This window comes from Sorex fumeus, unplaced genomic scaffold (assembly GCF_029834395.1).
Source record: "Sorex fumeus unplaced genomic scaffold, SorFum_2.1 ptg000030l, whole genome shotgun sequence".
NCBI lineage: Eukaryota > Metazoa > Chordata > Mammalia > Eulipotyphla > Soricidae > Sorex > Sorex fumeus.
Window position 1 is genome coordinate 21393823 of NW_026606087.1, and position 27844 is coordinate 21421666.

At 50.4% G+C, this 27844-nt stretch overlaps 1 protein-coding gene across 1 annotated transcript in view; it reads right to left on the reverse strand.

The window, feature by feature from the left end:
* Positions 1 to 27844, reverse strand: part of GAB2 (GRB2 associated binding protein 2) — a 170975-nt gene that overhangs the window by 31404 nt on the left and 111727 nt on the right. The window contains 1 exon segment of the mRNA XM_056115937.1: positions 20894 to 21194. Within this exon segment, the coding sequence (XP_055971912.1) occupies positions 20894 to 21194 (301 nt within the window).

The window sequence follows — 27844 nt, forward strand, 5'->3', positions numbered from 1 at the left end:
GGCCTAGCTGGTCATGTGCAAGGTAAATGCCCTACCGCTGTGCTATCCCTCCAGTCCATTTAGGACACTTAAATATCATGCATTAAGGCTATTGTTAAGGAATTAAAAATTACTTTCCAATTATATGCTGTTCCCATCACCTTTGGCACTATAGTACTTGGAGAGGTTGTCAAGGCAATGATCTTTCCAAGTTCATACATAGAGATATTAAGCGTGAGATGGGCCAGAGCCACAGCACGGGGGTTCAGGCACTTGCCTTGTTCACAGCCAGCTCTGATTTGATCCCGGTACCACATATGGTTCAGCCCCCATCAGTCCTGTGAAGAGTTATCCCTGCACCCCGAGCCAGGAGAAGTCATGAACCCACCATACACAACCCCCACGTCACCCCCCACCTTGCCAAAAAAAAAATTCCAAAGGGGGCCCAAGAAAGAAAGTGATTTATTGAATACTATAGAGCTCTTATGAAGTATCTGAAACGGATTCAAAGGCAAGTGTGTCTCCTACCCGGTGCCAGGCGCATTCCACGAGGTGGGAAAAGCACTTAACTGTGACTCATCCAGACGTGAGAGGCCCAGAGTGGCCTTTCTTAATCACCAATTTCCAGCCCTCTTAATCTGTGTGTCTTTTTTTCTTTTTCCCTTTTTTTTTTTTTGGTCTTATTCGCCTAAGCACTTTGTCTTACTTTCTTAATCAGCTAATCCCCCAACTTAATCACTGCTTTATTTCCCCCAGGTGCTGATTGCTAACACTTAAACATTTGATTTCTGAGCTGCCTCTCACAACACTCGACTGAACCCCCTTGAAGAGTGCGGCTCCACCCTCACTCACTCATGGCTGCATTCAGTTCCCACAGCTTGGAAATGGCATCAGCCAGCCGAGGTGTCCAACGCCAGGCAGATGCATTAGGAAGAGGTTCTGCACGCACACAAGGGAAGACTACGCAGCTGCAAGAAACGATGAAATCATGCAGTGTCCCAGTTGGAACTGGAAGATAATGCGGAGTGAAGTAAGTCAGAAGAAGAAAGACACACACCGCCCAAGCTCACTTATCGGTGGGATGGAGAACACTGGACGAGGAAATGTGCTCTAGTAAAAAGCGGATGCCTCGATCTTCCTGGCCTCCAGGGACTAGAGACAAGGACAGAGAAGAAGAGAAATCAAGGCGAGAAGAAAAGAAGGGGAAGTAACGGGGGAACAGGCACCAGGGCTGCAGTTCCACGGGTGATGTGGGTGAGCGGCGTAGTCATATACCCAAAACACAGACTCACAACACTGACAACCTGAGACCAAACCTGCGTCCACTGGGACTTTGTAACGTGCCTGTCAAGGTGACAGGAGGGATGGGGTGGGATTGGGGTTGGGGGGGGGGGGATCTGAGAACACTGGTGGGGGAAGTTGGCACTGGAGGTAGGATTGGTGCTGAAATATTATACGCCAAAAACTCAATTACCAATAACTTTGTAAATCACGTCTTTTTGAATAAAGAAAAAAAAATAAGTTTTTTTTGAAACAAAGAGCAAAGAAAAGTGTGGCTCTTCCTCATCGCCTGAACTCCAGGGGGTGACAGACACATCCTGGCGTCAGTGCGGTTTGACTCAGGGTACTGGGCTGCTGGTCCTCTGCTGCCCTGTCCTGCTTGTGTCCCTGACCAGCACGCTCAGGCCAGCTCCCCTGCGAGCAGGACCCCTCTGATGGCAGACCGTGGCTGAGACCCCCTCAGAGTTTCGGTGTCACTGACCCCCTCCTCCCTGCCTGCCCCTCTGTCCCCCCCAAGGCTTTCCGACCTCCTCCAGCTCGGGATGCCACACTCCATCGATTTCATCCTGGGCAGCTGCTTCTCAGAAAACCGGAAGCCACGGGCGCAGCATCCAATGGAGCACAAGCAAGGGGTCAGGCCAGACTCACCCCACAGGCAAACCACGGGGCCAGCATCAAAACCCAGATCTCGGTGCCCTCCAAAGGTCCTTCCCACAGAGGCCACCAGGCGTCAGAGAGTTGTGTCCTTTGGTCCCTGAGGGCCGAGGGCCTTTGCTCTAATGAATGGAGATGAGGGGGAAATGGTCGAGCCACACAGCTGGCCTCTGGGCTGTTCCTAATTAGGGATGCTCTGCGGGGCGTGAAAACATCTGTCCTAGAATGCGGGTGAAGCGATGACCCTGGCTGAGGTCAGTCAAGCAAAGCTGCCCTGGGGGAGGGGGAGGGGGGGACGGAAGGCCAAGAGGACCCCAGGGGCCCGCGCTGGGGATGGATGTGGGAGGAGCAGCCCCATGACAGAGTGTGGAGTGTAGCCGTGACCCAGGAGTGTCCAGCTGGGGCTTGCTGGGTGCCAGGGCTGAGGAGCTGCCGGGCAGGCGTCCATGCTGGAAGTGGGCGTCTGGCGCAGGCCTGTCTCTCTGGGAATGGGAGCTCTCGTCCTTACTGCTCGTCTGAAGCAGGGAAAGTCACCGAGCCTGCCCTGTGCCTCAGTTATTCCTCTCTATAGGAAAGGGGAATAGCCAATGTCCAGCCTACAGGCTCCTCTGAGTTAAGTGCAGTGAAACGCTTCGAACGTTATAGGCTCTTCATAAGGGAGACACCCTTGTGTGTGTCAGTCCCTCGGAGACACAGGGGTGTGTATCAGGAGACGTGTGCGTGTGCGTGTGTGTGTGTGTGTGTGTGTGTGTGTGTGTGTGTTTGGAGGATCTGGGCAACTTCTGTCAGTCTAATGCACAGCAAAGCAAGAGAGCAAAACCCATTCATCCAGCAGAGTGAAAACGTTTTTGAGTCTGGGAAGCAACACTGGTTATTTAGGATGCTTTTCTCTGGGGAAATGTGCATTCCCAGGACTGCCTGAGGACTTGCAGGAAGGGTGGTGCCACCCTAGGAGCCAAACGCCAACATCTCCTTCGCAGTGCCTGGCACGCATTGATCATCATGCCAAATACCACCCAGAGTGATTCAGGTACATTCTTACTTAACTTCAAAACAATCGTGGGCAGAATACCTTCTTGCTGTTTCACTTATGCATACAATGAGGTGCAAGAAAAGCAAATTCACTGCCAAGTTCACATGAAGATCATACTCACTAATACAGTGAACATGGTTCCTTCTAAGAGTTCCACGTCCGTGTTCTTGGCCCTGAATGCACCCCCCTAAATCAGAGCGCATATATGGAAACACTTTTAAACCCCTGGGCCTTATAGAGAAGCCAGATGACATCATCAGCATCCTCGGGAACAGCAGCTGAAAGTCAAGGAAACTGCAGCTTCAATTCCAGCCCTGCCAGTCAGCGATCTGATCGCGAGCAAATCAGTTCCTCCTCCTTGACCTCCAGACACGCTGTCATTTGAGGCGTCTGGAACTAAACACGCAAGTGTTCCAGAAGAGTCTCATCCTCCTTATTCCCTTTTCCATCCCGGCTGTGTGTCTTGGCTAATCTGATGCAGCAACCACCAAACAAAGCATTTGTTCAAGAAACTCATCCACCAAAGGAGCGGGGAGGTGGAGCTCGAATGTATATGAAAAGCAAGGGAGAGACATAAATGGGAAAGTTCGGGTGGATTTCTCAAAAGGGCACTGCATTAATTAAGGAAGCACACTTAATTATTAACAAGATACATTAAGGAAACACACTTAATTATTAATTTTTGCTTGTTTGCTTTTGGACCCCACCCAACAGTGCTCAGGGCTTACCCCTGGGTCTGTTCTCTGGAATCACTCCTGGTGGAGATTGGGAGAATGTATGGGGTCTTACAGCCTCACCCACCCCACAGTACTGTTTTGCTAGTCCCCATATATCTTTTTTTTTTTTTTGCTTTTTGGGTCACACCCAGCTGATGCTCAGGAGTACTCCTGGCTCTGCGCTCAGGAATCACTCCTGGTGGTGCTTGAAGGACCATATGAGGTGCTGGGAATCGAACCCAGGTTGGCCGCATGCAAGGCAAACGCCCTACCCGCTGTGCTATTGCTCTAGCCCCCCTATATTATTTTTAAACCTAAGTATAGCCATACTGTAGAGTCACAATCACGGATTATAACTCAGTCATCTGCTAGACTAATCTGCCAGTGGTCATGGCATCTATGTCTCCCCTAAAATGGTGGCAGAAAGATGACGTTTGCAGTCTCCAAACCTCTCATTCACCACCTCCACCAGGCCTGAACCTGGTGCTCCAACCTCCAGCAGAAAACTCTCCCTACAGAAGGTGAGAGCTGCAGCCCAGGAAAAGTGAAAGAGTCTTGCATTCAGCGACATGAACAACACCGACTGGTCGCCATTTCCATTGCACAAATCAAATCATCACGATGTATGTTTCAAATATAGCATTGTAGCACTGTCCTCCCATTGTTCATCGATTTGCTCGAGCGGGCCCAGTAACGCCACCATCGTGAGACTTGTTGTTACTGTGTTTGGCGTATCGAATACATCACGGGTAGCTTGCCAGGCTCTGCTGTGAGGGTGAGATACTCTCGGTAGCTTGCCGGGCTCTCCGAGAGGGGCGGAGGAATCGAACCTGGCTCGGCCGGGCCTGCCACGCGCAAGGCAAAGGCCCTACCGCTGTGCTATCACTCCAGCCCATGTTTCAAATATACACCATTTTATTCATTAGGCTTCGGTAAAGCCGGGAGAAAGATCTGGTCTGTATTTTTACATATTTAAATTTTCATTCATGTCAGAAAAAGAAAATTGAACCCCACAGAACCCTGAAATTAACCGAGTAAACCTTGTATTGATCACTTTTATTCCTGCTGCTTAAGACTGATCACTTGCCAGACAATAGTTTAATATTGAGGTAGAATTCAAAAATTAAAAAGTACCGTTTCTTTAATTTCCAATTTTTAACAGAGATACTATCATGGCAACAAGTCTCACAATGGAGACATTACGGATGCCCGCTCAAGCAAATTGATGAACAATGAGAGGACAGTGCTACAGTGCTATTATCACGGCAGCTAATGTGGCACAGTTCACTGAAAGCAGAAGGCTTTGTGGCTTAGAGGTAATACCGTGAAGAGGGAGCTTGCCATGCACGTGGCCAACCTGGGTTCGACCCCCGGCACCCTAGTCACCCGATCCAGGTCCCTCGGAACCCCACTAGGAGTGACGCCTGAGCCCAGAGCCAGGAGTGAGCACTGAGCCCCAAACCCAACTAAACAGTAGGAAGTGACTGTGAAAAACAAAGGCCCTAGGACAGAATACGGGGGACACGAGAATAATTCCACGGGAAGAGGACGCGAAGCCGAGGCGGGAAAGCTCCTGAGTCACGGAGAGCAGTGTCTCCAGCATTTGCCCAGGTGCCCCGTGCGCTGAACGGGACACAGTGAACACAACTGGCCTCACCTGGAAACGTGGGCAGGGAGGACCCAGCGGGGAGAGGAAGCACGTTCAGGCCGAGAAAAGCAAGAGTTTCTCCAGAAATGCAGAGCAGAGGCTCGCCCCTGGGCAGTGGGCTTCCAACCACTAGATCCAGGTTTTGAGTCAGACCCCTCTGGGATGGGGCAACAAGCAGGAAACGGGGAGGAAAAGAGAAAGCGTGTGTGCGCACGCGCGCGCACACCCACACACACCCACACACACACACAGTAGAGCAAGGCACCAGAGAGGCAAGGAGTTCAGAGCAACTACTAACAAAGGAGCACAGCGTAGGGAGTTATGGGAAGGGGTGTCTGATGGTCAGTCATGAGCCCCAGGTCGGGAAGCAGGCCATGTGAACGCGAGCAGAAACTCAAGACCACTGTTTCTGACTCTGGCCAAGTTAAAGTGTGTGTGTGTGTGTGTGTGTGTCGCTGAAGGTGAGAGAGAGAGAGAGAGACAGAGAGAGAGACAGAGAGAGACAGAGAGAGAGATAGAGAGACAGAGAGAGACACAGAGCGGGGAGTGGTGTCTGTCATAGAGGCAGGCTCGCCGGGGAGAGGGGTGGGAGGTAACCTTGGGGACATTGGCGCAGGGAAATTACACTGGTGGAGGGGACAGGTGCTGGAACATTGTATGACTGAAACCCAACCATGAACAGTTTTGTAATGCTCTATCTCATGGTGAGTCAATTAAAAAATAAATAAATACATAAACAAATAAAATATAAAATGTGCCTCACTGTTTGTTCATCCGTGCACTTACAGAACTATACATGCTGACAGCCAATTCGCACTCCTGTCAAATATGGAAAAACTATCATTTAATCTGTCTTACGCACACACACACACACACACACACACACAAACTTGATTTCATGAAAGCTTTAAAATCTGCTCCTAGGGGCCGAAGCGATAGCACAGCGGGTAGGGCCTTTGCCTTGTACGGGGCTGACCTGGGTTTGATCCCCGGCATCCCATAGGGTCCTCTGTGTACTGCCAGGAGTAATTCCTGAGTGCACGAGCCAGGAGTAACCCCTGTGCATCGCTGGGTGTGACCCAAAAAGAAAATTAAAAAAAATCTGCTCCTATCCAGCATTATGGGAAACACTTTCTTCCTCCTTGTTTTCTTTCTTCGGGGGCAGGGGCCGGGACACTGAAAAAATGTCCATAGCTCAGCACTGGTCTGTAGGTCGCCGAAGGTCGCTGAATTGAAAGCTTTGCTTCAGGCCGGTATTTTCACACTGTGTCCCAGCCTCCCCAGCCCCAGGTCACCAGGGAGGAGAGGAGCCACGGCCCGGCTCCAGCTGGTGACTCTGCCCCTCCCCACCTCCCTCCTCCATCTCATCTGCTTTGTTCCCCCGCAGATCTGGCGATCCAGCAGTGCGAACAAAAAAATGAAAAGTCTGAACATCCCTGTCTGGGTCCTGGAACCCTTTGTTCGCCATGAAGACACTTGGCTCTCCACAACACCAGACCAATAAGAAAGGTGAAATCACACACCAGCCCCTGACTCCTGATTCAGACCACGGAACCGTTACCAAATGTCTATGTCACAATAAAAATCTTCAGACGGCCTGGAGAGGCAGCGCGGGGGCTGAGGCGGCCCTGACCTGTCCCTGGCATCACATGCCCCCACCCCAACGTGGAGGCACCGGCGATCTCCAGAACCCCTGGGCATCACTTAGGAGTGATAGTCCTATCTTGCCCTCGAGCTGAAGGTCAGTGTTAGATTTCGCTTTGGAATATGCTGTGAGGTCCATTAAGTACGATTCTTCGTTTAGAAGCCCCTCATAGGACCAGAGAGTGGGTGTGTAGGGGCCACAACTAACAAGATGTTTGAGGGCCACACAGAGCTTCCGGTTCCCCGCCTGCACAGTGTGGACCCAGCACGAGATCTCAGCTGCAAGAGAGAAGGAGGTCAGGGTGATCAGGGCAAGTGAGAAGGCTCAAGGAGAGAGAGAGGGGGAAAGAGAGGGAGGGAGAGAGAGAGAGAGAGAGAGAGAGAGAGAGAGAAGAAAAAGGGAGGGATGGAGGGAAGGAGGGAGAGGGAGAGAGGGTGGGAGGGAAGGAAAGGGAGAGAGAGAGGGAGTGAGAGGGAGATGGAGAGAGAGAGAGGGAGAGGGAGAGAGAGAGAAAGGGAGAAAGTAGCACAGAGAAAGTTAGAAAGAGAAAGAGAGAAAGCAAAAGAGAGAGAGTGAGCGAGCACAGAGCAGAGGGTCAGCTTCTCCGTTCCCCCCGCCCCTTCCCACCCCCGCAGGCCCGATCAGGGGCCTGGTCCAGGTGGATGTCGGGGGCGAAGGGGAGGCAGCTGGGAGACCACGTGTCTCGGCCCCGGGCCTACTCTTGGGGTGACCAGACCCAGCTGTTGACCAAAAGCAACAAACTAAAGCAGCGGGAGGAATGCCTGAGACTTCAGGGCCCCTCAGAAGGATGTTTTCCCTTCTTGGGGGGAAGGCACCAGGACTTCAGGTCTGGCTGGAGTGCTCGCTGGATGTTTATTTTCCTCAGTGTCTCCATGGAGAACAGGGTGGGTGACCCAGATAGTGGCCAGCGCCTGGAGGCTGGGCCGGGCCCTCCCCCGACTCTGCTCCTTCAGGGATCTGTGTCAGCCTGGGAGAAGATGCACGCTAGTGCCTCTAGAAGCTTCCAGCAGGGTGCCCAGAGGACTAGAGAGACCCGAGTTCGGCTGGAAACAAAAACCACAACTGAGGCAAAGGGGAGAGGAAGGGGGAAAGGCCTCTGCCTGCCTGCCTCTACCCCTCCACCAATACTGGCCTCGCCCCAGGTCTCTGTGATGGTGTCATGGGGAGAGGGACCTGCCTGGGCAGCAGTGGACCAGACCCGCCAGGCTCTGAAGCAGCTCTTCTGGCTCTCGGAAATGGCCATGGGGTCAGAGGTCATGACCTCGAAAACACTATCCCTCTCTCTGGAGGGGAAGGAGTGGACAGATCTGCCCTCCCTTCCCAAACAATCCCCACAGCACACGTCTCCACTGCAACCAGATATTCCTTAGTCTCCACTGCAGCCTGACACTCCTTCAAGGTGCTCCTATGGGCATGTCTGGGTCTCAGGCAGAGCCCAAGGCCTTCAAATAGTCCTGTTACGTTTCAAATGGGGGATGCCCTGATCTTGGCCCCAGAGTACAGGTAAGAGAAAGGAGAAAGAGTGAGGAGAAGGGGAAAGGGATAGATGAGAAGCCGCGGGGTCCATGCCAGAGGATATAGGTACAGAGGAGGAGTTAAGGAAGGACAGAGCCAAATATCCAAGCTGCCCCAGCCAGAGTCAACAGGACGGAAAGTCACCACGAGACCCACCCTTGAGCAACCAAACACAGGAAGGTGCCTGTCAAGGGGCAGGATGGGGTTGGGGGCGGGGGCAGGCGGAGGGGTCTGGGAGGGAACTTCTGAACAACAGTGGGGGGAGACTGACACTGGTGGTGGGATGGGTCCTGCGATATTTTATATCTAAAACTCAACTAGGCAGCCACCCAAAACTCAACTATGAATAACTTTGTAAAACACAGTGCTTAGTAAAAAAAAAAAAACGTGAAAGGAAAAATAAATAATCCTGCTGTCATTGAGTTATTGGAGAAATTCAAGGATTCTTTAAGGGGGAGGGGCAGCCTCACCCACCGGATTTGTAGGGAAGAGAGAGGAGCAGCCTCGGGGTCTCTGGTGGGTGGCTCATTCCCTAAGGGGAGGCCTGCGGCATAGCTCGGAGGGAAGTGCTCAGAACACCGTGAGGGGGCGGCAGGGGTTCGGCCACACTCCAGGGTTGGTCCAGACCTGCAAGCCGGGCTCCGGGGTCGCACATGCTGAGCTGCTGCTCACGGGTCATGGCCAGTGACTGACGGGCCACGGCAACCGGCTCTGTCCTCGGATGATGCTCCTGTGGGCGCACAGACGCCATCGTGCCTGGCCCCTTGCTGTGACGTTCTGTCAGCAGCCCCGTGAGCCGGGTCAGGGCACCGAGCCCGGAGATGGGGGGATTGGGGGTTCCTGCCCCGCCATGGTGCAGGGCCTGAACGTGGACTCCTGATGCTTCCTCGGACACCAACACTGGCAGCCCGCCTGCTGCACTGGGACCCTCGTGCTCATGGGCGGCTGCAGGCGCCCAGACCAGCATTTCTCAGGAGGTTCCTGGGGCCAGTAGGGGGAAACTGAGTAAGAGTGTGTGTGTGTGTGTGTGTGAGAGAGAGAGAGAGAGAGAGAGAGAGAGAGAGAGAGGGGGGGGGGGGAGAGAGAGAGAGAGAGAGAAGGAGGCTAACTGGTAGGACAGGATGGAGGGGGCCACAATGGGGAACAGGTTTGCTCAAGATGTCCAAGTTCTCTAAAAACCCGAGACCTAAGTCCCATGTTCACATTTATGCAGATATGGAACAACTGTCATTGTGACCGCAGCCACCCCATGGGGAACTTAGACCAGTGCTGTGATTCTGAATGCGCTCTCTCTCTCTCTCTCTCTCTCTCTCTCACACACACACACACACACACACACACAGACAGACATACACAGACACAGATGCACACACACCCTGACACACATACACATGCAGACACAGATACACACACACACACACACACACACACACTGACACAGAAATACAGACACGCACAGACACTGACCCACACAGACACAGATGAACAGATACACACAGACACACACACAGACACACACACACACACACACACACACACACGATGCCTTGCAGCACAGGGCCTGAATCAAGGCAGGAAGGAGCAGGAAGGACTAGCGCTCGGAGGCAGGAGGCTCTCCGAACAGCTGATGACTCCAGGGCCCATGAATAATTCATCAGAGGCGGTGCTGAGAGCTGGGTTTTGTGCGAGTGGTACATCTGGCCGGGGACAGCTGCCCGCAGCCAGGCCACAAATGTGAGGGCCCGGGCAGGCTGCTCGGAAATGCGGCTCAGAGCAGCTCCTGTGGCATGACTCTGCTCACCAAGGCTATTTTTACTTCTGCAGGGAAGATGGGGGTTTTTCTTTCACGTGTGTGAGGACGCGCCCATGCACATGCCCGCTGAGCCAGAAGCAAAACACGCGCGTGACAGGGACCCGCCTGGCACTTGTTCCTCAGACCGCCTTCCTTGCCGAGGCGCGTCCCTGGTCCCCGCTGGACAGATAGCTCCATCGCGGCGGTGCCTCGCCCTGCCGCATGCCTGGCCTGGCCTGCATCCTCGCAGGCTTGATCACCGGCACTTCTGGCTGAAAGGTGTGAGTGAGGGCCTGAGGGAGGCGGGTCGGAAGAGGCTGGGACTAGCGAGAGGGATAAAAACGAGAGAGGCTCGCCATCTGCCGCAGAACCTTCTTCGGCTGGAAGTCAAAAACAAAGCTTAGGGGGAAAAATGTTATGGGTCCGGTCTATTTAACAAAACATGGCGAGGGAAAGGAGGAAAAGGGAAGATCTGCTTGCAGGAGCTTTTCCAGAGGAAGATTTCTCTACAGGACCCAGCAGCGATGGCCGAGCTCAGAGACCAGGGAACGCTGTCTGCTGATGAGGCCTGCGGGGACAGGCACTTCCACCAGGGGGTGGGAGACAGAGAGGAGCTGATCCCCCCACCCCCAGCCGCAGAGGGAGGCTGCAGCACAACGCCTGCCGGGCCTGAGCCAAAGCCAAAGCCAGGAACGGTCTTGGTTTGTTTGCTTGCTTGGGGGGCCACACCTGGCGGTGCTCAGGATTTTCGCTCCTGGTTCTGCATTCAGGGGTCCTTCCTGGTGGTGCTCGAGGGCCCATATGAGGCACCCGGGGATGCAACCTGGTTGGCCGCGTGCAAGACAAAACACCTCCCCTCTGCGCTGTATCTCGGACCCCAGCAGGGACGGACCTGAAGGCAGGCGATCTTGCCCTCAGCCTCTGTACATCACCCCAAGTCTGCTGAAGGGAGGCCGCTGGGAATATTCCAGCCCAAGGACAGGAGAGGAAGGGAGCCCCGCACAAGAGGGGGACCCCAGGAAAGGTCTCAGGAAGCACACCCCGGGGAAGCGAACAGCACTGGAGATGTGGGGCACGGCATCTCCAGCATGCTTTGGGTTGCTGTCGATGTCCCGGGAGGTCAGGGGCAAAGCGATGGCAGAGGAAGATGTCAGGTCTGAGGAGGGGTGCACGAAGCTCTCCCGTCCTCCAGCGGAGTGGCCGTGAAGCACACGTCCCTGCAGCCCACGAGAGAGATCCTAAACACGGACATTGGCCGGTGTGCCCCTCGCTCTGCTGGCCAAAACATGGCCTGGCTAATAAAAACCACCCCGCCACAAAAAGAAATCAACAGTTTGGGAAAATCCATCTTTTACTACCCAAAGCTGCTGGAAAAGACACTGGCGGGAGTGGCCGTGGCCCTTACTTGAGCGGTGCCACAGGGCTGGGTTCCCCAGACCTTATACTCGCCTCTATCCCCCTTCCTCTTGGACAGGGGACCCCGTGCCCAGGAGGGACGCAGTGCTCATTAAGGGCTGAGGAGAGAGCCCAGTGCTCTATGGCAGGGCAGGCACCGCTCCTGAGGGTGGCTGGCTCAGCCATCCCTGCACCCCGCCGGGAGTGAACCCTGAGCACCTCTGGGTGAGGCCCCAAACCCAAGTAATAAGAAACTATTACTAACAATCATGAATGCTTAATAAACAATAGCACTGTAGCACTGTCCTCCCGTTGTTCATCGATTTGCTCGGGTGGGCACCAGTAACATTGTGACACTTGTTACTGTGTTTGGCATATCAAATAATATTTTATGATCAGTAATTATGTTATTGGGCTGGAGCGATAGCACAGTGGTAGGGCGTTTGCCTGGTGCACAGCTGGCCCGGCCAAGCCGGGTTCGATTCCTCCACCCCTCTCGGAGAGCCCAGCAAGCTACCGTGCATATCTCACCCACACAGTAAAGACGGGCAAGCTGCCCATGATGTATTCGATATGCCAAACACAGTAACAAGTCTCATGATGGAGACGTTACTGGGCCCGCTCGAGCAAATCAATGAACAACGGGAGGACAGTGACAGTGAATTATGTTATTATACTGGTTGCTAAATTAATAATTATTAATGAATAAAATAAACTATACTAATTGATAATTTAATTATATTATTATCCTACCAAATAAAGGTGGAGTAAAGGCATGGTGAGCACTGTGGGAGGTGAACTGGGGATTCAGGAATTCCTACGGGGAGAGAACTCAGAGAACGAGCGCTCTTGCACTGGTGTCTGAATTGTACTTAAATTCTACATAGTACCAAGAACTTAAAAGAAAAAAAATACTATATAGAAAGAGTAAGAATTCAGATTTAAAAATGACTTTCCTGAGATTGATTCATCTGGGGAACATAAAGTAACAAAATAGGAGACTAACACCCAAGAGTGGCCGAGATTAGTACCAGGAGTTTTGTTCCATGGCTTGGAGGCCAGCCACACATTCTAGGGGAAAAGGGAGCTCAGATAGAGAAAGGTGCACCAAATAAAGGGTGTTGGGAGGATCCTCCCAGGATGGGAGAAGCATGCTGAAAGTAGACTCTAGACCAAACATGATTGCCACCCATTGCCTCTTTTGCAAACCACAACACCCAATAAGACAGAGAGAACAAAAGGGATGCCCTGCCACAGAGGCAGGGTGGGATGTGGGGTTGGGGGGTGGGAGGGATATTGGGACCTGTGGTGGTAGAAAATGGGCACTGATGGAGGGATGGGTGTTTGATCATTGTATAATTGAAACCCAAGCACAAAAATTTGTAAGTCTACAACTGTACCTCATGGTTTTTCACTAACAAAACTTTAATAAGAAAAAAAATGTAAATGATGGAGAATGGGCACTGGTGGAGGGATGGGTACTCGATTATTGTATAACTGAAACCCAAGCACAAAAATTTGTAAGTCTACAACTGTACATCATGGTGTTTCACCAAAAAAATTTTTAAAAAATGACTTTCCTAGGTGTGATGAGGAAAAAGGTTTATGCACACCAACTAGGCTTTCTGGGACATCTCAAGTGTATGTTTTTCCTTCATAACACTTCTGATCCCACAAAGAATCAAATTCAAAGCAATTTCCTTTCAGTTATCCTTTCAGTTATTTCTCTACCCCCCCCCCCCCACCCTAAGAAGCTGAGGTGCTCCCTGGAACTAGTTCCTACATTTACAGGTTCATCGATTTGCTCAAGCGGGCCCAGTAACATCTCCATTGAGAGACTTCTTGTTACTGTGTTTGGCATATTGAATACTCTCGGTAGCTTGCCGGGCTCTCCAAGAGGGGCAGAGGAATCGAACTTGGCTCGGCCAGGCTGGCTGCGTGCAAGGCAAACGCCCTACGTTCATAGGAGCTTTGAGAAAGCAGGGAGGGGTCTACGGCTTCTTCCTGTCTGCTCTGCTCTTTCAGTTGTTTCGTTCCTCTTATTCTCCTTCCCCCACTCACTCAGTGCACATGGCTTCTTTATTTTTTTTTCCTGGCGGGGGGTGGTCCCAAGCAACGCTCAAGGGGACTTGAGTGGTCTGACCCCTGGCAACAGTTGGCCCTTCCAGGCTGGGGCACTGGGCCACACCAGCAGAGCTCAGGGCTATGCGGTGCCAGGAACGGGGCCCAAGGCTTCCGCAGGCCAGAGAGGGCCCTTTATCCATTCATGGGGAATAAGGCAGAGGCCAGGCCAGCACCGACTCCACGAAGCTCACGCTGACACAGATGTGGGAGAGACAGGAAATGCCAGCCGAGAGGCGAGGGCCGCTCGTGATCTGTCCTCAAGGAAGTCCGAATCACAGCAGTCCTGGGGCTGTGCGCCTAGTCCACCGGCCACATGACAGAGCCGGTGCAAACTGAAAACGCTCCCACGTTCAAATATTAGTAGCTGATACAAATAGGGGGAAGAGTGGGTGGGGTGGTGGGGTGTGGGGGGGAAGTGATAAGAAAGGAAATATTTCTTATTTACACAGCACCCAAAGCCACCTACAGATTCAGTGCAATCTCTTGTCAAGATGCATTAAAAAGACAAAACGAAAAGGACATAAGAGAAATCATCTTAAAACAGTGAAAGCAGGGGCTGGAGCGATAGCACAGCAGGTAGAACATTTGCCTTGCACAAAGCCGACCCGGGTTCAATCCCCAGCATCTCATATGGTCCCCTAAGCACCGCCAGGAATAATTCCTGAGTGCAGAACCAGGAGTAACCCCTGAGCATCACTGGGTGTGACTCAAAAACAAAACAAAAAAAAAAAAAAAGAAGAAGAAGAAGAAGAAGAAGAAGAAACAGTGAGAGTCCTGGAAAAGCCAAACTGTGAACAGTCCAAACCATTCAGAGACAGAAGAACAAAGCTGGAAGCATCATCACACTTCTGAACGCTGTGAGTAATCAAAACAGCACAGGATTGGTATAAAAGGACACACGGACCAAGGATGGGCGAGGGAGGCAGTACAGAGGTCAAAGCATGGCCAAACCTGCTTTGATAACTGGCACCCCATTCCCCTGAGTGCCACCCCATCTGATCCCTGGCACCTGGTCCCTTGAGTCCTCCCAAGAGTAATCCCTGAGCACAGAGCCAGGAGTAAGCTCTGAGCAATGCTGGGTGTGGCTAAAAGAGACACTCAGCCCAGTGGAATCGAATCCCAAGTCCAGAAATAAACTCGTGGATGTGTGGTTAATAATAAGACAGGAGAGCCAAGAAAACGTTCCAGGAAAAAGCTCGTCCCTTCATTTGAGTGGAGTAGGAAACCGGACAGATGCATGGGAGAGAGTAGAACTGAATCTGCCTCACACGGTCACACAACCTAACTCAGAATCCACCCGAGACATAACTGTGGACCTGGAGCCATAGAAATCCAAGAAAAAATGTCAGAAAAAAAAAAAAACTCCCTAATACTGGTCTTGGCAATGGGATTTTGGACACGACAGGCAAAGCAAAGGCAACAAAAGCAAAAACGGCAAGTGCGAAACGTCAGATTAAAAAGCCTCTTCACAGCGCCACCACCTACAAGATACAAAGCAAACCTAACAACCGGAATTTGCAATATGCATTTGCAAACCACACAGGTGATAAGGGGCTAATATACAAAACATTTGAGAAACTCAGCGTTAACGGTAAGACACACAAAACAAATCCCCCAAACAACTCTCAATTAAAAAAAAAAAAAAAAAAAGAAAAAGCAAGCCAAGGGCCTGAAGAGGCATTTTCCAAAGAAGACATTCAAATGGGTATCAGGTAAATGAAAGGTGCACTGCATCACGAATCACCAGGAAAATGCAAATCAAATCAAAATCACAATGAGCCACAGCACACACCTGTTAAATTGCGATTATAAAATGAAAATGAGAGTTGATGACAGCTGATGAGAGCTGTGTGCACAGAGAGAGAGAGAGAGAGAGAGAGAGAGAGAGAGAGAGAGAGAGAGAGAGAACAGTCCCTGAGCACACTGTCGGAAGGGATGTAAATTTGGCAAGACACCGTGAATGAAACAGGGTGGAAATTCCTCAAAAAATTTAAAAATAGAATGACTATATGATCCAGCCATTCTGTGTATATGGGTACTTAGCTGAAGGAAAGAAAATCACTCGTGTGAAAATTTATCTATAATCCCATATTAGCTGCCAATTACCAACCCCATGATGTGGTTGGGGACAGGTGGATGAAAGGATAAAAAAAAATGTAACCCAGAAAGAGAGAACAAATGGGAATGCCCTGCCCTAGAGGCAGGGTCGGGGGGAGGGATACTGGGATCACTGGTGGTGGAGAATGGGCACTGGTGGAGGGATGGGTACTCGATCTTGTATGACAGAAACGCAAGCACGGAAGTTTGAAAGTCTGCAACTGTACCTCGTGGTGATTCATTTTTTTTTCATTTCATCATTCTGTTATTCGTCGATTGCCTCGAGCAGGCCCCAGTAACGTCTCTTTCATCCTAGCCCTGAGATTATATTCAAGGCTCTTTAGGAGAATGAGACCCATCATTGTTACTGGTATTTGGCATATTTGGTACGCCACGGGGAGTTTGCCAGACTCTGCCCTGTGGGCAGGCTACATTCGATAGCCTGCAAGTTTGTCCAAAGTAGTAATGAGACAATAAGGTGTCATAAAAAAAGTTCTGATAAGATGTCGCGCGGCCGATTCAGTAATTAAAATAAAATAAAGTTAGGTATACTAAAATGTCAGAAAAAGAAATGTAACCCAAATAATGGCAAATTACCCGCTACAGAGGGAGGAGGAAGAGAGCTTGCCATTTGCAACACAGACAAACCTCCGGGGCATTATATTAAGTGAAACAAATCAGACCATGGAAGACAAATGAGAGGCTGCCACGGCTGTGTGGCTGTAAACTGCAGGACGAGAGTACAGCGTCAGCCTGGAACTTCAAGAGAGGTTTAGGATGGTCCCCAGGCCAGGGAGCCTTCCCCCTTTAAAAAAAATAAATGAAACTTCAAAACCAAATGGACAGAAGCAGAGCAGTTCTGAGCAGCCCGGAGCAGGGGTAGGGGATGGGGTGGAAGGAGGTGGTGAGCGGGTTCAGACTTCCAATTGTCAGATGGAAACAGCCTAGCATGTGTGGCTCCGTCACTTTCTCAACAACCCTGGACCACGCAAGTCTGAAAGTCATGAACAGAGGACGTCTTAAAGGCTCCTGATTCCAAAGAACAGATTTTTCAGCAATGCTGCATGGCACAAAGGTTAACCTGACTTTCTGTGGTGACCATTTCACTACGGAATTCTGTGGCAGACCTGGGGCCAAGATGAGGGTATATGGCACTGTGTTGAGGGGGGAAAAAAAAAGCCAAAGTACCCAGTTGCGTTCCATAAACTTACAAAGCTAGAGAGAGGTAGGACTTGCAGATGAACAACAGGTGTATCAGACCTGGGCAGGGTTGGGGGGTTGGCCTACGAAATGTACCACTGTGTACCCAGGATGTACCTTAAGCCCAGGGGACCCAATCTAGCTGGCTGCTGAAAGCACCCCAGGAACTTAGAAATACGAAACCAGAGGTATAACTTACACTCCATAACTGTCACCATTTCAGCGTATGAAATTCAGCAGTTTCTTAATTACAGCCACAAGTTCTCATCACTGATCCCAGGACATTCGTCACCCAAAGCAACCCTGTTATCCGTAGCAGTTACACCCCACTCCCTCCCTGTTACCAACTGCTTGTCTCTAAGGATCTGGAAATGTCATATAAATAAGGTCACGGACTAGACTATTCTCTGTCTTCTGCATTCAGCGTAATGGGTTTTGTTTTGTTTTGTTTTGTTTTGTTTGGGGGCGATACCCTGCGATGCTCAAGGGTTATGCCTGGCTCCGTGCTCAGGGACCATTCCTGGTGGTGCTTGGGGAACCATACAGGGTGCCGGGATGAAACGCGGGTCAGCTGCATGCAAGGCAGTGCCTCCCCCCATCCTGAGTCTCCGGTCCTCTCACCATTGCTTCTCACCATTGTCCTCATGCGTCAAATATTATCCTATCCAAGATCTGCCAGCACCTTTAGGGCTCATGTCTTGGCATTTCTTCCATTCTGAGTTTCTTAGTCTTGCTAATACATATGTAGAATTGTCGCACTGTCCTCCCGTTGTTCATCGATTTGCTCGAGTGGGCCCAGTAACATCTCCATTGTGAGACTTGTTGTTACTGTGTTTGGCATATCGAATACGTCAGGGGGAGCTTGCCAGGCTTTGCTGCGTGGGTGAGATCTCTCGGTAGCTTGCCGGGTTCTCCGAGAGGGGCGGAGGAATCGAACCCAACTTGGTCAGGCCGCCGCATGCAAGGCAAACGCCCTACCACTGTGCTATCGCTACAGCCCAATATATATATATAAAAGGTAAAGGCCCTCCCGTTGATCGTCGATTTGCTCGAGCGGGCCCAGTAACGCATAAATATTGCACACACACACACACACACACACACACACACACACACACATCTCACTGTTTCACTGTCATCCCATTGTTCATTGATTTACTAGAGCAGATGCCAGTAACGTCTCCATTCGTCCCAGCCCTGAGATTTTACCAGCCTCTCCTTACTCGTATTTCCCAACAATTGGAGGCTCTTTCAGGGTCGATAGCACAGTGGGTAGGACGTTTGCCTTGCATGCAGCTGACCCGGGTTCAATTCCTCCATCCTTCTTGGAGAGCCTGGCAAGCTACTGAGACAATCCTGCCCACACGGTAGAGCCTGGCAAGCTCCCTGTGGTGTATTCGATATGCCAATCACAGTAACAAGAGACACTCACAATAGAGATGTTGCTGGTACCCGCTCGAGCAAATTGATGAACGGGAGGACAGTGCTCTCTCTCTCTCTCATATATATATATATATATATATATGCTGGCTTTGGGGGCCACACCCAGTGATGCTCAGGGCTTACTCCTGGCTCTGCACTCAGGAATTACTCCTTGCTTACTTTAGGGAAATACCAAAACATTATGTAAAATGGATGAACTTCTAAGCCATCATGGACTAGAGAGAGCACAGCAAGAAAAGCACGGCCCCAGCCAGTCCAGGTTCCAACCCTGAGCTCTGCCAGAAGTAAGCCCTGAGCACTGCTAAGTGGGATCCTAACTGGCTCTCCCCGCAAAAAACAAAAAAGCAGCATGTAAAATGCACATCAACTGGTGTTGGAGAGATAGCACAACAGGTAGGGTGCTGGCTTGCACACAGTCAACTCAGGTTCAACCCGCAGCATCCCATAGGGTCCCCCAAACACTGCCAGGAGTAATTCCTGAGAGCAGAGCCAGGAGCAACCCCTGAGGATCAACAGGTGTGGCCCTCTTTCCCCCAAAAGATTCACATGAACTATAATCTAATCGCAGTATTGGACCAACTGATGCAAAGAGCCTCATTTTGATAACTGGTTACAATGGAGTTTAACATGCGCAAGGCTTAGGGGGAGATATATAAGAATGTGGACAATTTTTGCATCTCTCTGGAAGTCTAAAAATATTCCAGAACAGGAAGTCTTTCAAGGATGCCGGTTCTAAAAGTCTGAGCAAAAGACTTCAGTCTTTCTAACAAATTCCAGCAAAGGCTGTGTCTCTGCTCCATCAGCCTTACTAGGAGTACCGGGACTCAGCGGGTCTTCAGCTGATCTGTGCAGAACAATCACTGGGTGGGGGTCTTAAAAGCCAGACCACTCGGCCACAGCCCCAAGCTCCCAATTCAGTAAATCTGTGAAACGTTCAAAAAAAAAAATGTGCATTTCCAATAGATTCTCCCAAGATTCTGAATTGCTGATGAGCTATGAATGATTTTGCTAAAAAGGGTTGAAATTTGATAAAAAACAGGAATCTGAAACAGATTGTATGTGGCATAAAACGTTTCCAAAAAATAACTGCTGAGTCCTAGACTCCTTAGAAACAAGTTCTTTAAAGACACAAATGCTGAGGCTGTCACACAGCGGGAAGGGTGCTGGCCTTGCATGCAGATGGCCTAGGTTCAATCCCCAGCACCCCGCATGGTCCCGTGAGCCCAACCGGGTGTGCTCCCTGAGTAGAGTCCACTGTGGCACCCCACCCAAAAAGAAAGAGACTTAATCCCAGGGCCAGAGAGGTAGTACAGGGGTGAAGGCACTTGCCTTGCAGATGGCTGACTCCAGTCTGATTCCAGCACCACATACGTTCCCCTGAGAACCTCCAGGAGTGATCTCTGAGCACACAGCCAAGATTACCGACAACTGTGTGCTCAGATAGACAGCATGTCTGCTTAAAAGTCAGACTACCACAAACATACACGAATGATACTAATTTCACCTCTCAGATTCTCAGCTGGTTTGGCATGATTCTGGGTGTCAGTCATTTTTATTTTTGGCACTAATTTTTTTTTAAAGGTTCTTTTCAAAATCTTCTACACAACCAGGTTCAAGAACTGCTAGTTCAGGATCTCTGCCTGCTCTGGGTCAGAACCTGCTCCCCAGTCACCTCAGAATTGGAAAGAAACCCAAACAAGCGTCAAAAAACACCACTTCTGCAATTTGAAATTCATTCCCCAAAGCTGGATCCTTCTTCGGTGAAGGTTAACACCACCCAGAGATGAACCAGTATTTCTGCTTCTCAGCTGCCCCTCTCCCAAGAGTTTAAGTGAACTGATACACAGATATAAATGCATCAATACTCACTCACGCGTTGAATGGGTATTGAGTTAAGTGTCGTCAAGGAATTCAAAATTCCTCCCAAAGGAGTGGCAGGTGCGACTGCCTGGAACAGTCTGACACAGGTGGACGAGAGGGCATGAGGAAAGTGCAGAGAAGGGACCAAGGTTCACACAGCTCTATGGGATGGCAACAGGTAACCATCTGGAGATATTGAGTGAAGAGCAGGAAAAAGCAGACGCATGGTGATGAGTGGGAGAAAGGTACGGGGTAGAGAGGTGAGGGGATGCTTGAAGTACCCAAAGAAACATCCCAAGGACCCAAGGACCTTCAGCTTCATCCCAACTCCAATGTTCTTTGTTTCCCATTTGAGCAAAACCCAGATGGGGGATGCTGCTACTGTTTTGGTCAATCCCTTCATGCTCTCGCCCCGGAACCGCAAGAGCAAGGCTTTTGGCTACGGTCTGCTTCCCCGCCCGGCGAGTCCTGAGGTTCAGGCCGGCCCTACCTGTGCTCTCCTCGGCCTGGTTGAAGCCGCAGATCTGGCAGATGCTCTGGACCCACTTGTTCATGTCCTCCTCTGTCTCAGCCACCAGGTAGAAGGTGCGCTCGCTGGTCTTGACGTCGAACACGAAGCTGTCCTGGAGCTCCTTCTTGTTGAAGGTCAGGCCGGCGTCCACCTGCTCGCAGAAGTTCAGGTTGATGCTGCGCAGCGGCTTCTTGGAGTGGTCGTTCTTGTAGTACTCCAGGACATCTGGGTCGCCGCTCATCCGGCCGCTCCGCAGGATGAACCAGCGTTTCTTCCAGGCCTACGCGGGAGGGAACAAGAGGAGGGAGGAGAGGGGTTCAGGTGTTACTTGGAAATTTTCATGTAGCTTCCCTCCGACGACTAAGGTCATCACTGCGCCTTTGGCTGGTACAGGGTCAGCCACATCTCACTAGAGGAGCGATCTGAAATGAGGTGCACGGCTGTCCCCTCTTCTGAGGCCAGAAAGGCAGGTGAGGACAAAAATGCTCAACAGGCATGTCCTTCTCTCCCGGAAGGGAGCATAACACGACACACGCCTTAACCATGCTGCCAGACCCTGCGTCAGACTGTTTCATTTGGGGTGCCCCGGAGGGAGATGGGCGAGACCCTTCCCCGCCCCAAGGGACCCAGCCCCAGCAGATGAAAAGCTTCAGAACTCAACACCGCCATGCTCACGGCTGCTCTCCACACACTTGGGCTGAGTCTCACCTACAAGTGAACGTATTCCTGGACATCTCACACCTCACACCGCCCATACTCCAAGAGTACCACACCACATTTGATGGTTTAAAGTAAGAGGCAACCAATCTTAGAGAGAAATATTTTTCTTACATATATACATATATATATATATATATATATATATATATATCACATAAGGTTCAACCTTTAACATGTTAGCGATCTCTTATAGAAGGGCTTAATGACCCCTGGGTGAAATACAACAATCTTCACACTCTTTCCCCTAAGCAAACATTTCTGTGGCATTTTCAGTGGTTTTTCATAACAAACAATACAAAATAAATTATTCCGGTTCTGCTTTGGGGCAGGGGTTGGGGCTCAGAATGGAAACATCCGAAATATGGTGGTGAGAAGGTGTAATGGTGGTGGGATTGGTGTTCGAATATTAAATGTAATCAAATATTGTGAGCTACTTTATAAAATTAAAATTTTTTTTTTTTCCTAATGCTCAATGGACAGCCACAAATGCTCTAGACTGGAACACAGACTCCAATACATTGCTTGCTTAAGCAGGGTGGAACTTGCCAAACTCTATGAACCTTGCTGAGACCTGGTGAGCTGAAGCAATGCAATGCCCAAGAGTCTGGCATCCACCGAGCCCACAGCTGTCTCCCGGAGACAGTCATTCTTTGACACCACCACCTTTTCTCTTCCGAACCACCCAACACCACTGATCCTTGGTATTTAATTCATGATGAAACGCAGCAGTCGAAAAAGAGTTTATAACACGTGACCCTCACTGTAATAAGCAAATTAAAAATGAACAAATAAAACCAGTTTGCCACGGAGGTGGCAATAGCTCAGGGTGACGGTGGAGGGGGCCTGACATGGTGGTGAGTTTGGAGTTGGAACACTGTGCGCCTGAAGCTGTCATTAATAATAGTCTTGCACATCATAGTGCCTAAATAAAATTAAAACTTAAGAGAGAGCCGCTGGTGCCCTTACCACACTGACCAGCCTTCCTGCATATGTGGGTGAGTCCTTGTTACTAGGGAGCAAAAGTAGATCCTGTGAGCATCCCCTCTTGCACCCCTTTCTTTGACACGGCTCCCTCTCCGAAATCCCTGTACTTGCTGCCCTACTGGCATCGATCCCATAGGGACACCGACCTTTCCCCTGCCAGAAAAAAATGAAACTCTGGTCTTGAGGAGCTGGAAGGATGTGGAGTGGGTAGGGATTTGCCTTCCATGCAACTGGGTTTCATTCCTGGCACCACATATGGTCCCCCAAGCCCCGCCAGGAGTAATCCATGAGCATACTTGGGTGTGATACTAAAATCAAAACCAAAAAGAAAGAAAAACTGGACTTGCTCCTACATCCCCCACTGGCGAAGACCCCTTCAGAGCCTCTGATGCTAGCAACCTGGTCTCTTTTTGTGCCAACGGTTCAATCAGACCACCCACCCCAACCAAACTAAAATCGGCCACAGTTCCCAATGCAATGCTGTGCAGTCACCTCTCGGGCCTTACTGGGGTCTCAGCAACACCTGGTGATGGTTCGTGTATCTCCTCTCTTTGAAGGACATCCTTTCCTTGGCTCCGCGCTCACTCTCAAGTCCCTCCTGTCTCTCCGGCTTCTGTTTCTCCATCTCTAGCACCGCTCCCCCACCTCCCTGCCTTCTACGTACATGGGGCTCAGACCTTTTCCCTGCTTTCTCAAGTGTCAAGTGCTCACCCCACCCCCAGATGATTGGATTCACTTTTCAAAACTGTGATTCCGAAATTTGTAACTCCAGCCCCAGATCCGATCCACAGGCTGAACTTGAAGCCTGTGACAGCCCCTTTACTAGGAGGCATCTCAAATGCCAAGCGTGGGGCTGGAGCGATAGCCCAGTGGGTCCGGCTCTGCCTTGCATGTGGCCCACCTGGGTTCAAGCCCCGGCACCCATATGGTCCCTTGCGGACCTCCAGGAGTAATTCCTGAGTGCAGAGCCAGGACAAACCCCTGAGCACTGCCAGGTGTGACCCCAAAAAGTCAAAAACAAAACAAATCAAATGTCAAGTGCTCAATAGTGACTCCTGGTTGCCTCCAAGCCTGCTCTCCCTGCAGTCTTTCCTGTTCAGTTAATAGCAACTAAAGCCTTCGAGTAGCCTGGGGCAAAGTTCTTGGTTTTGGGTCAGAGAGGTAGTGCATTAAGGCATTTATTTGCCTTGCAGGTGCCAACCCAAGTTTGATCCTGGCACTATGTAGGATCCCCCAAGCAGCGTCAAGAGTGATCCCTGAACATAGAGCCAGCAGCTATCCCTGAACACCATCAGGTGAGGCCCCAAAACCTTTGACCAAGGCTCAATGACTACGTTGATCAGTATATAAACTGGTTCAATTAAAAAAAAAATCAATCATTGCAATCTACCATATTAACAGAGTACAGAGGCAAAACCATGTGGTCTTATCAATCAATGCAGAACAAGCACTTGAGAAACCTTAACGCCCATTCATAATTAAAAACTCCCCCAAATGGCAATCTTTTTAAGAGTACAACTGCAAAGTGGGAGAAAATATTTATGAAGCACATGTTCAGTTGGGGGTAATATCTAGGGCAGACAAAGAACTCTTTAAAAAGCAACAATCTTCTTAGGACTTGGGCGGAAAACATGAGGAGACATTTCACTAAGAAAATACACAGATGGCAAAGAAGCACAAGAAAAGATGTTCAACACCAAGAGCCATTTGGGGAAGAGATGCAAGCACAGGCCTATCACATTTCTATTTTGTTTTAACAAAACAAAACAGCGCTAGAGACATAGTTACAGCAGGTGGGGTGTTTGTCTTGTACACAGCCCACCCAGGGTTGATCCCCCACATCCCACACGGTCCCTGGAGCACCGCTGGGAGTAAGCTCTGAGTGTAGAGCCAAGAGTAACCCCTGGGTATCTCCAGGTGTGTCCACAAGCCAAAACCAAACCAAAACACACACACACACACACACACACACACACACACACACACACACACGAGTTACCAGGATAAAATGCAGGCAATGAGGCAGAGAAAATGGTCACCTATACTGCTGGTGAGAACCCGGAAGGGCAGAGCCATGCTGGAAAACCATCTGACAATTTCTTACCAAAAAATACTATATGGCTAGAACATAGTGAAGCATGTAGGCCATCTGCCTTGCATGAGGCCAGCCTGGGTTCAATCCCTGGCACCCCATATGGTCCTCTGAACCTGCTAGGAGTATTCCCTGAGCGCAGAGCCAGGAATAAGACCTGAGGGTATGGTCCCCAACAAAACAACTGTCTCTCTGTCTCTGTCTCTGTCTCTCTCTTTCTCTCTCTCTCCCTCCCTAAATATATGCTAAGCTCTACGGCCCAGCATTAGATGGCATTCCTGGACCTGTATCTCAGAGAAATGAAGATTCGTTGTCATACAAGAAACTTCTACACATTATCAATAAAGTTTTATTGATAAGACCTCCAAATGAAAACAATTTAGATATCTTCACCCAGACCAGAGAATGCTAGAACAATGAATAAAGGCACTGACACATGCAAAATTCTGACTGGGCTCTCCAGAGAGACCTCCTTCTGCTGAGCGAACAAAGTGGACTTCCAGCTCAGAGGACTGAAGGTTGTGTAAAAGACAGTGATAGAGACACCCTACAGCCTAAAAGCACAGACCCAAGGAACGAATGGCCAACGGGCAGCCATCAGGGAACATGGGGAGTGGTGGGGGGGGGGGCGTGAGAGGACCCTGTGAGACATCCTTGGGGGTCAGAAATGCTCCAGATATTGACTGCCTCACTGTCAACCACGCTGGCTGCAACAACAGGGTGAGAGTTCTGAAAAATGTCACCTCTGGGGGCAAAACAGCCAAAGGCACCTGAGACCTCTACTGTTCTCCTGAGTGTGCGAGTCTTCACTAAGCCTCGTGGTGGTGTCTGTGATTAAGAGCACGCTACAGCCTTCTCTGAGGACACACAAGTGGCGGTTGTCCTTCTGCACCCGAATCCAGTAAGAAGCGAGGTGTTTCACAATCCCTCCGGCCACAGACCGGCACCCTGTGGGGACATCAGACCCAGGAGTTGCCTCATTCTTTGTTGATCAGAGTCTGTGGCCCACGTGCACCATCTCTGTTCCCATGCGTCCACTCCCAAGTCTCTGGACCTTCACCCCCCCACACACACCTAGAAAACTTAGAGGTGGGAGGGGCCACCTTAGCATCCCCCTGGCTGAGTGACAGAGTGGGGGGATGTGCTTAGCCTGCAGGAGATGCAGAGACTGAGAATCCTCGGGAATCGGAACTGAGTGTAGTGGCAGCTTCATCTGGGGTCATGGCCAAACAGGCTCCTGTAGGCCCCTGCAGACAGTGAAGAGGAGTGTCCAGCTAGGGTTGTGCAGGTCCAAGTGACCTGGATAAGCACTTGCGTCTAAGATAGCACAGAAAAAGCCAACAAACAATCTCGGGGCAGAAAAAAGTAGCTTGTTCCAATAAGTCCATTCGGAAAGCAGGAAGTGGGTGGGTATGTTTCTGACCCCCGGGCTGAGGCTGGGTGGTTGGGGTGTAACGGAGGGTGGTCACGCAGTAAGCGTGTAGACAGATGAGGGGCTAAGATCTCTTCCCACCTTGAGGGTCTTCTGTAGTTTTAATCCAGCAAACCTGATCTACTCACACCTGATTTCATCAGACCACTCAGGTACTTAAAACAGAGGCATGTGTCCTTTTTGGGGGGAAAAAAAAAACCAAAACCAAGTAGTAACTAGAATCCCTTCAAACTATTTCTAAAGTTCCTAAATTTCCAGACCTGACTCCAGCATAAACCAAAGATCACAGAACTTTCCTTGGACACTGAGGACTTTTCAGAGTCGTGGATGGTTTCCCCAGATACCAAATCTCAAGTGCCTGGTGGCTGACGCTCTGGAGGGGGCACGGTACTTCTTGGAAAAGGACTTTGCATGACTCTAAAAATGGGCAGGTCTTTGGAACTTCCCTCTTTCTGATCAGGGCAAAGTCAAAAACTGTCAACAAGCCTGAAGAGTCGGAGCGGGACAGAGCTAGCCAGAACCTACCAGATCACTGGATGCTGCCTATGACCTGAACTTAATATGGATACAAAACAGCCAATACTTACAGCTACAAAAAGCTCTTTTCTCTTTAAAATGTGGGCAACATCCTTAAAGCTCAAGAGCTTGGGGCCATTCCTGGTGATGCATGGCCAGACAGTTTGGTTTTCAGGCTCCACGTACATGGTGACCACCACCAGCACTTTACTACACAGTACTTGGGAACTGTTCGGTGCTAGGGATCAAACTCGGGGCTCACACAGGCCAGCCATGTGGTCTGGCACAAGCCATTCCCCCAGCCCCAAAAGCATTTTGGGATTTTGCCTTGGGGACACACCTGGCAGACCTCCGAGTTGGCTCCTGGCTCTGTGCTCAGGGATGGCTCCTGATGGTTTGGGGGACCATATGGAGTGCTGGAGATTGCACCAGGACCAGTCATGTGCAAGGCAAGAGCCTTAGCTGCAGCTACTATCTGTAGGGGTCCCCAAAGTCTCTTCCTCCCTCCCTTCCTTATATAAAATCACCAATAACACATACATACAACTCACTCACATTCATTGTGTTTTCTCTCACTGCAACTCCCAGGCACTGATGTGTTTCATATTAACCACACAGAAGTGTGATCTGACACTCAAGGTTTTTGATCTGTGCAGCAGTAGCCCCGTCCCTTTCAGCAGGTCGTAGACTAGGACATGTCCCATGAGGTGAGAGCCAACAGTAGGCGTTCCAGAAGGCCTGTCACAGCCACACACTCATCCTTTGGGGGAGGAGTGAGGGCTTTCTGCTCCCCTCCTTCTAATCCTTTACCTGGTCGAGAATCAAAGTGACTTTCCTCTGTGGGAGGGCAGCAAGGCCCTTGTTGAAACACGCTGCCTGCCACATCCACATGCATATCCACCATTAGCGTTCAGACTCCAACCAATGCTGTGGTGGAAAATAAATCAAAGAGGAAAGAAAATGTGGCTCACTGAGATGAAGCAATGGGCAGAGATGGCCAGGCCAGCTCAGTGAGAAACTGGGAACCCAATCACATGAATTCAGCTGCCACCAACACTGGCCACAGAGTTCACCAAAGGTCAAGTTCCTCATTGCTGATGGCAACGGGAAGGGGGTGGGGTGGGGGGGTGTTGAAGAAATGTAGGTGACAGCTCCTTAGACAAAATTATTTCCACCCCAAATGGGC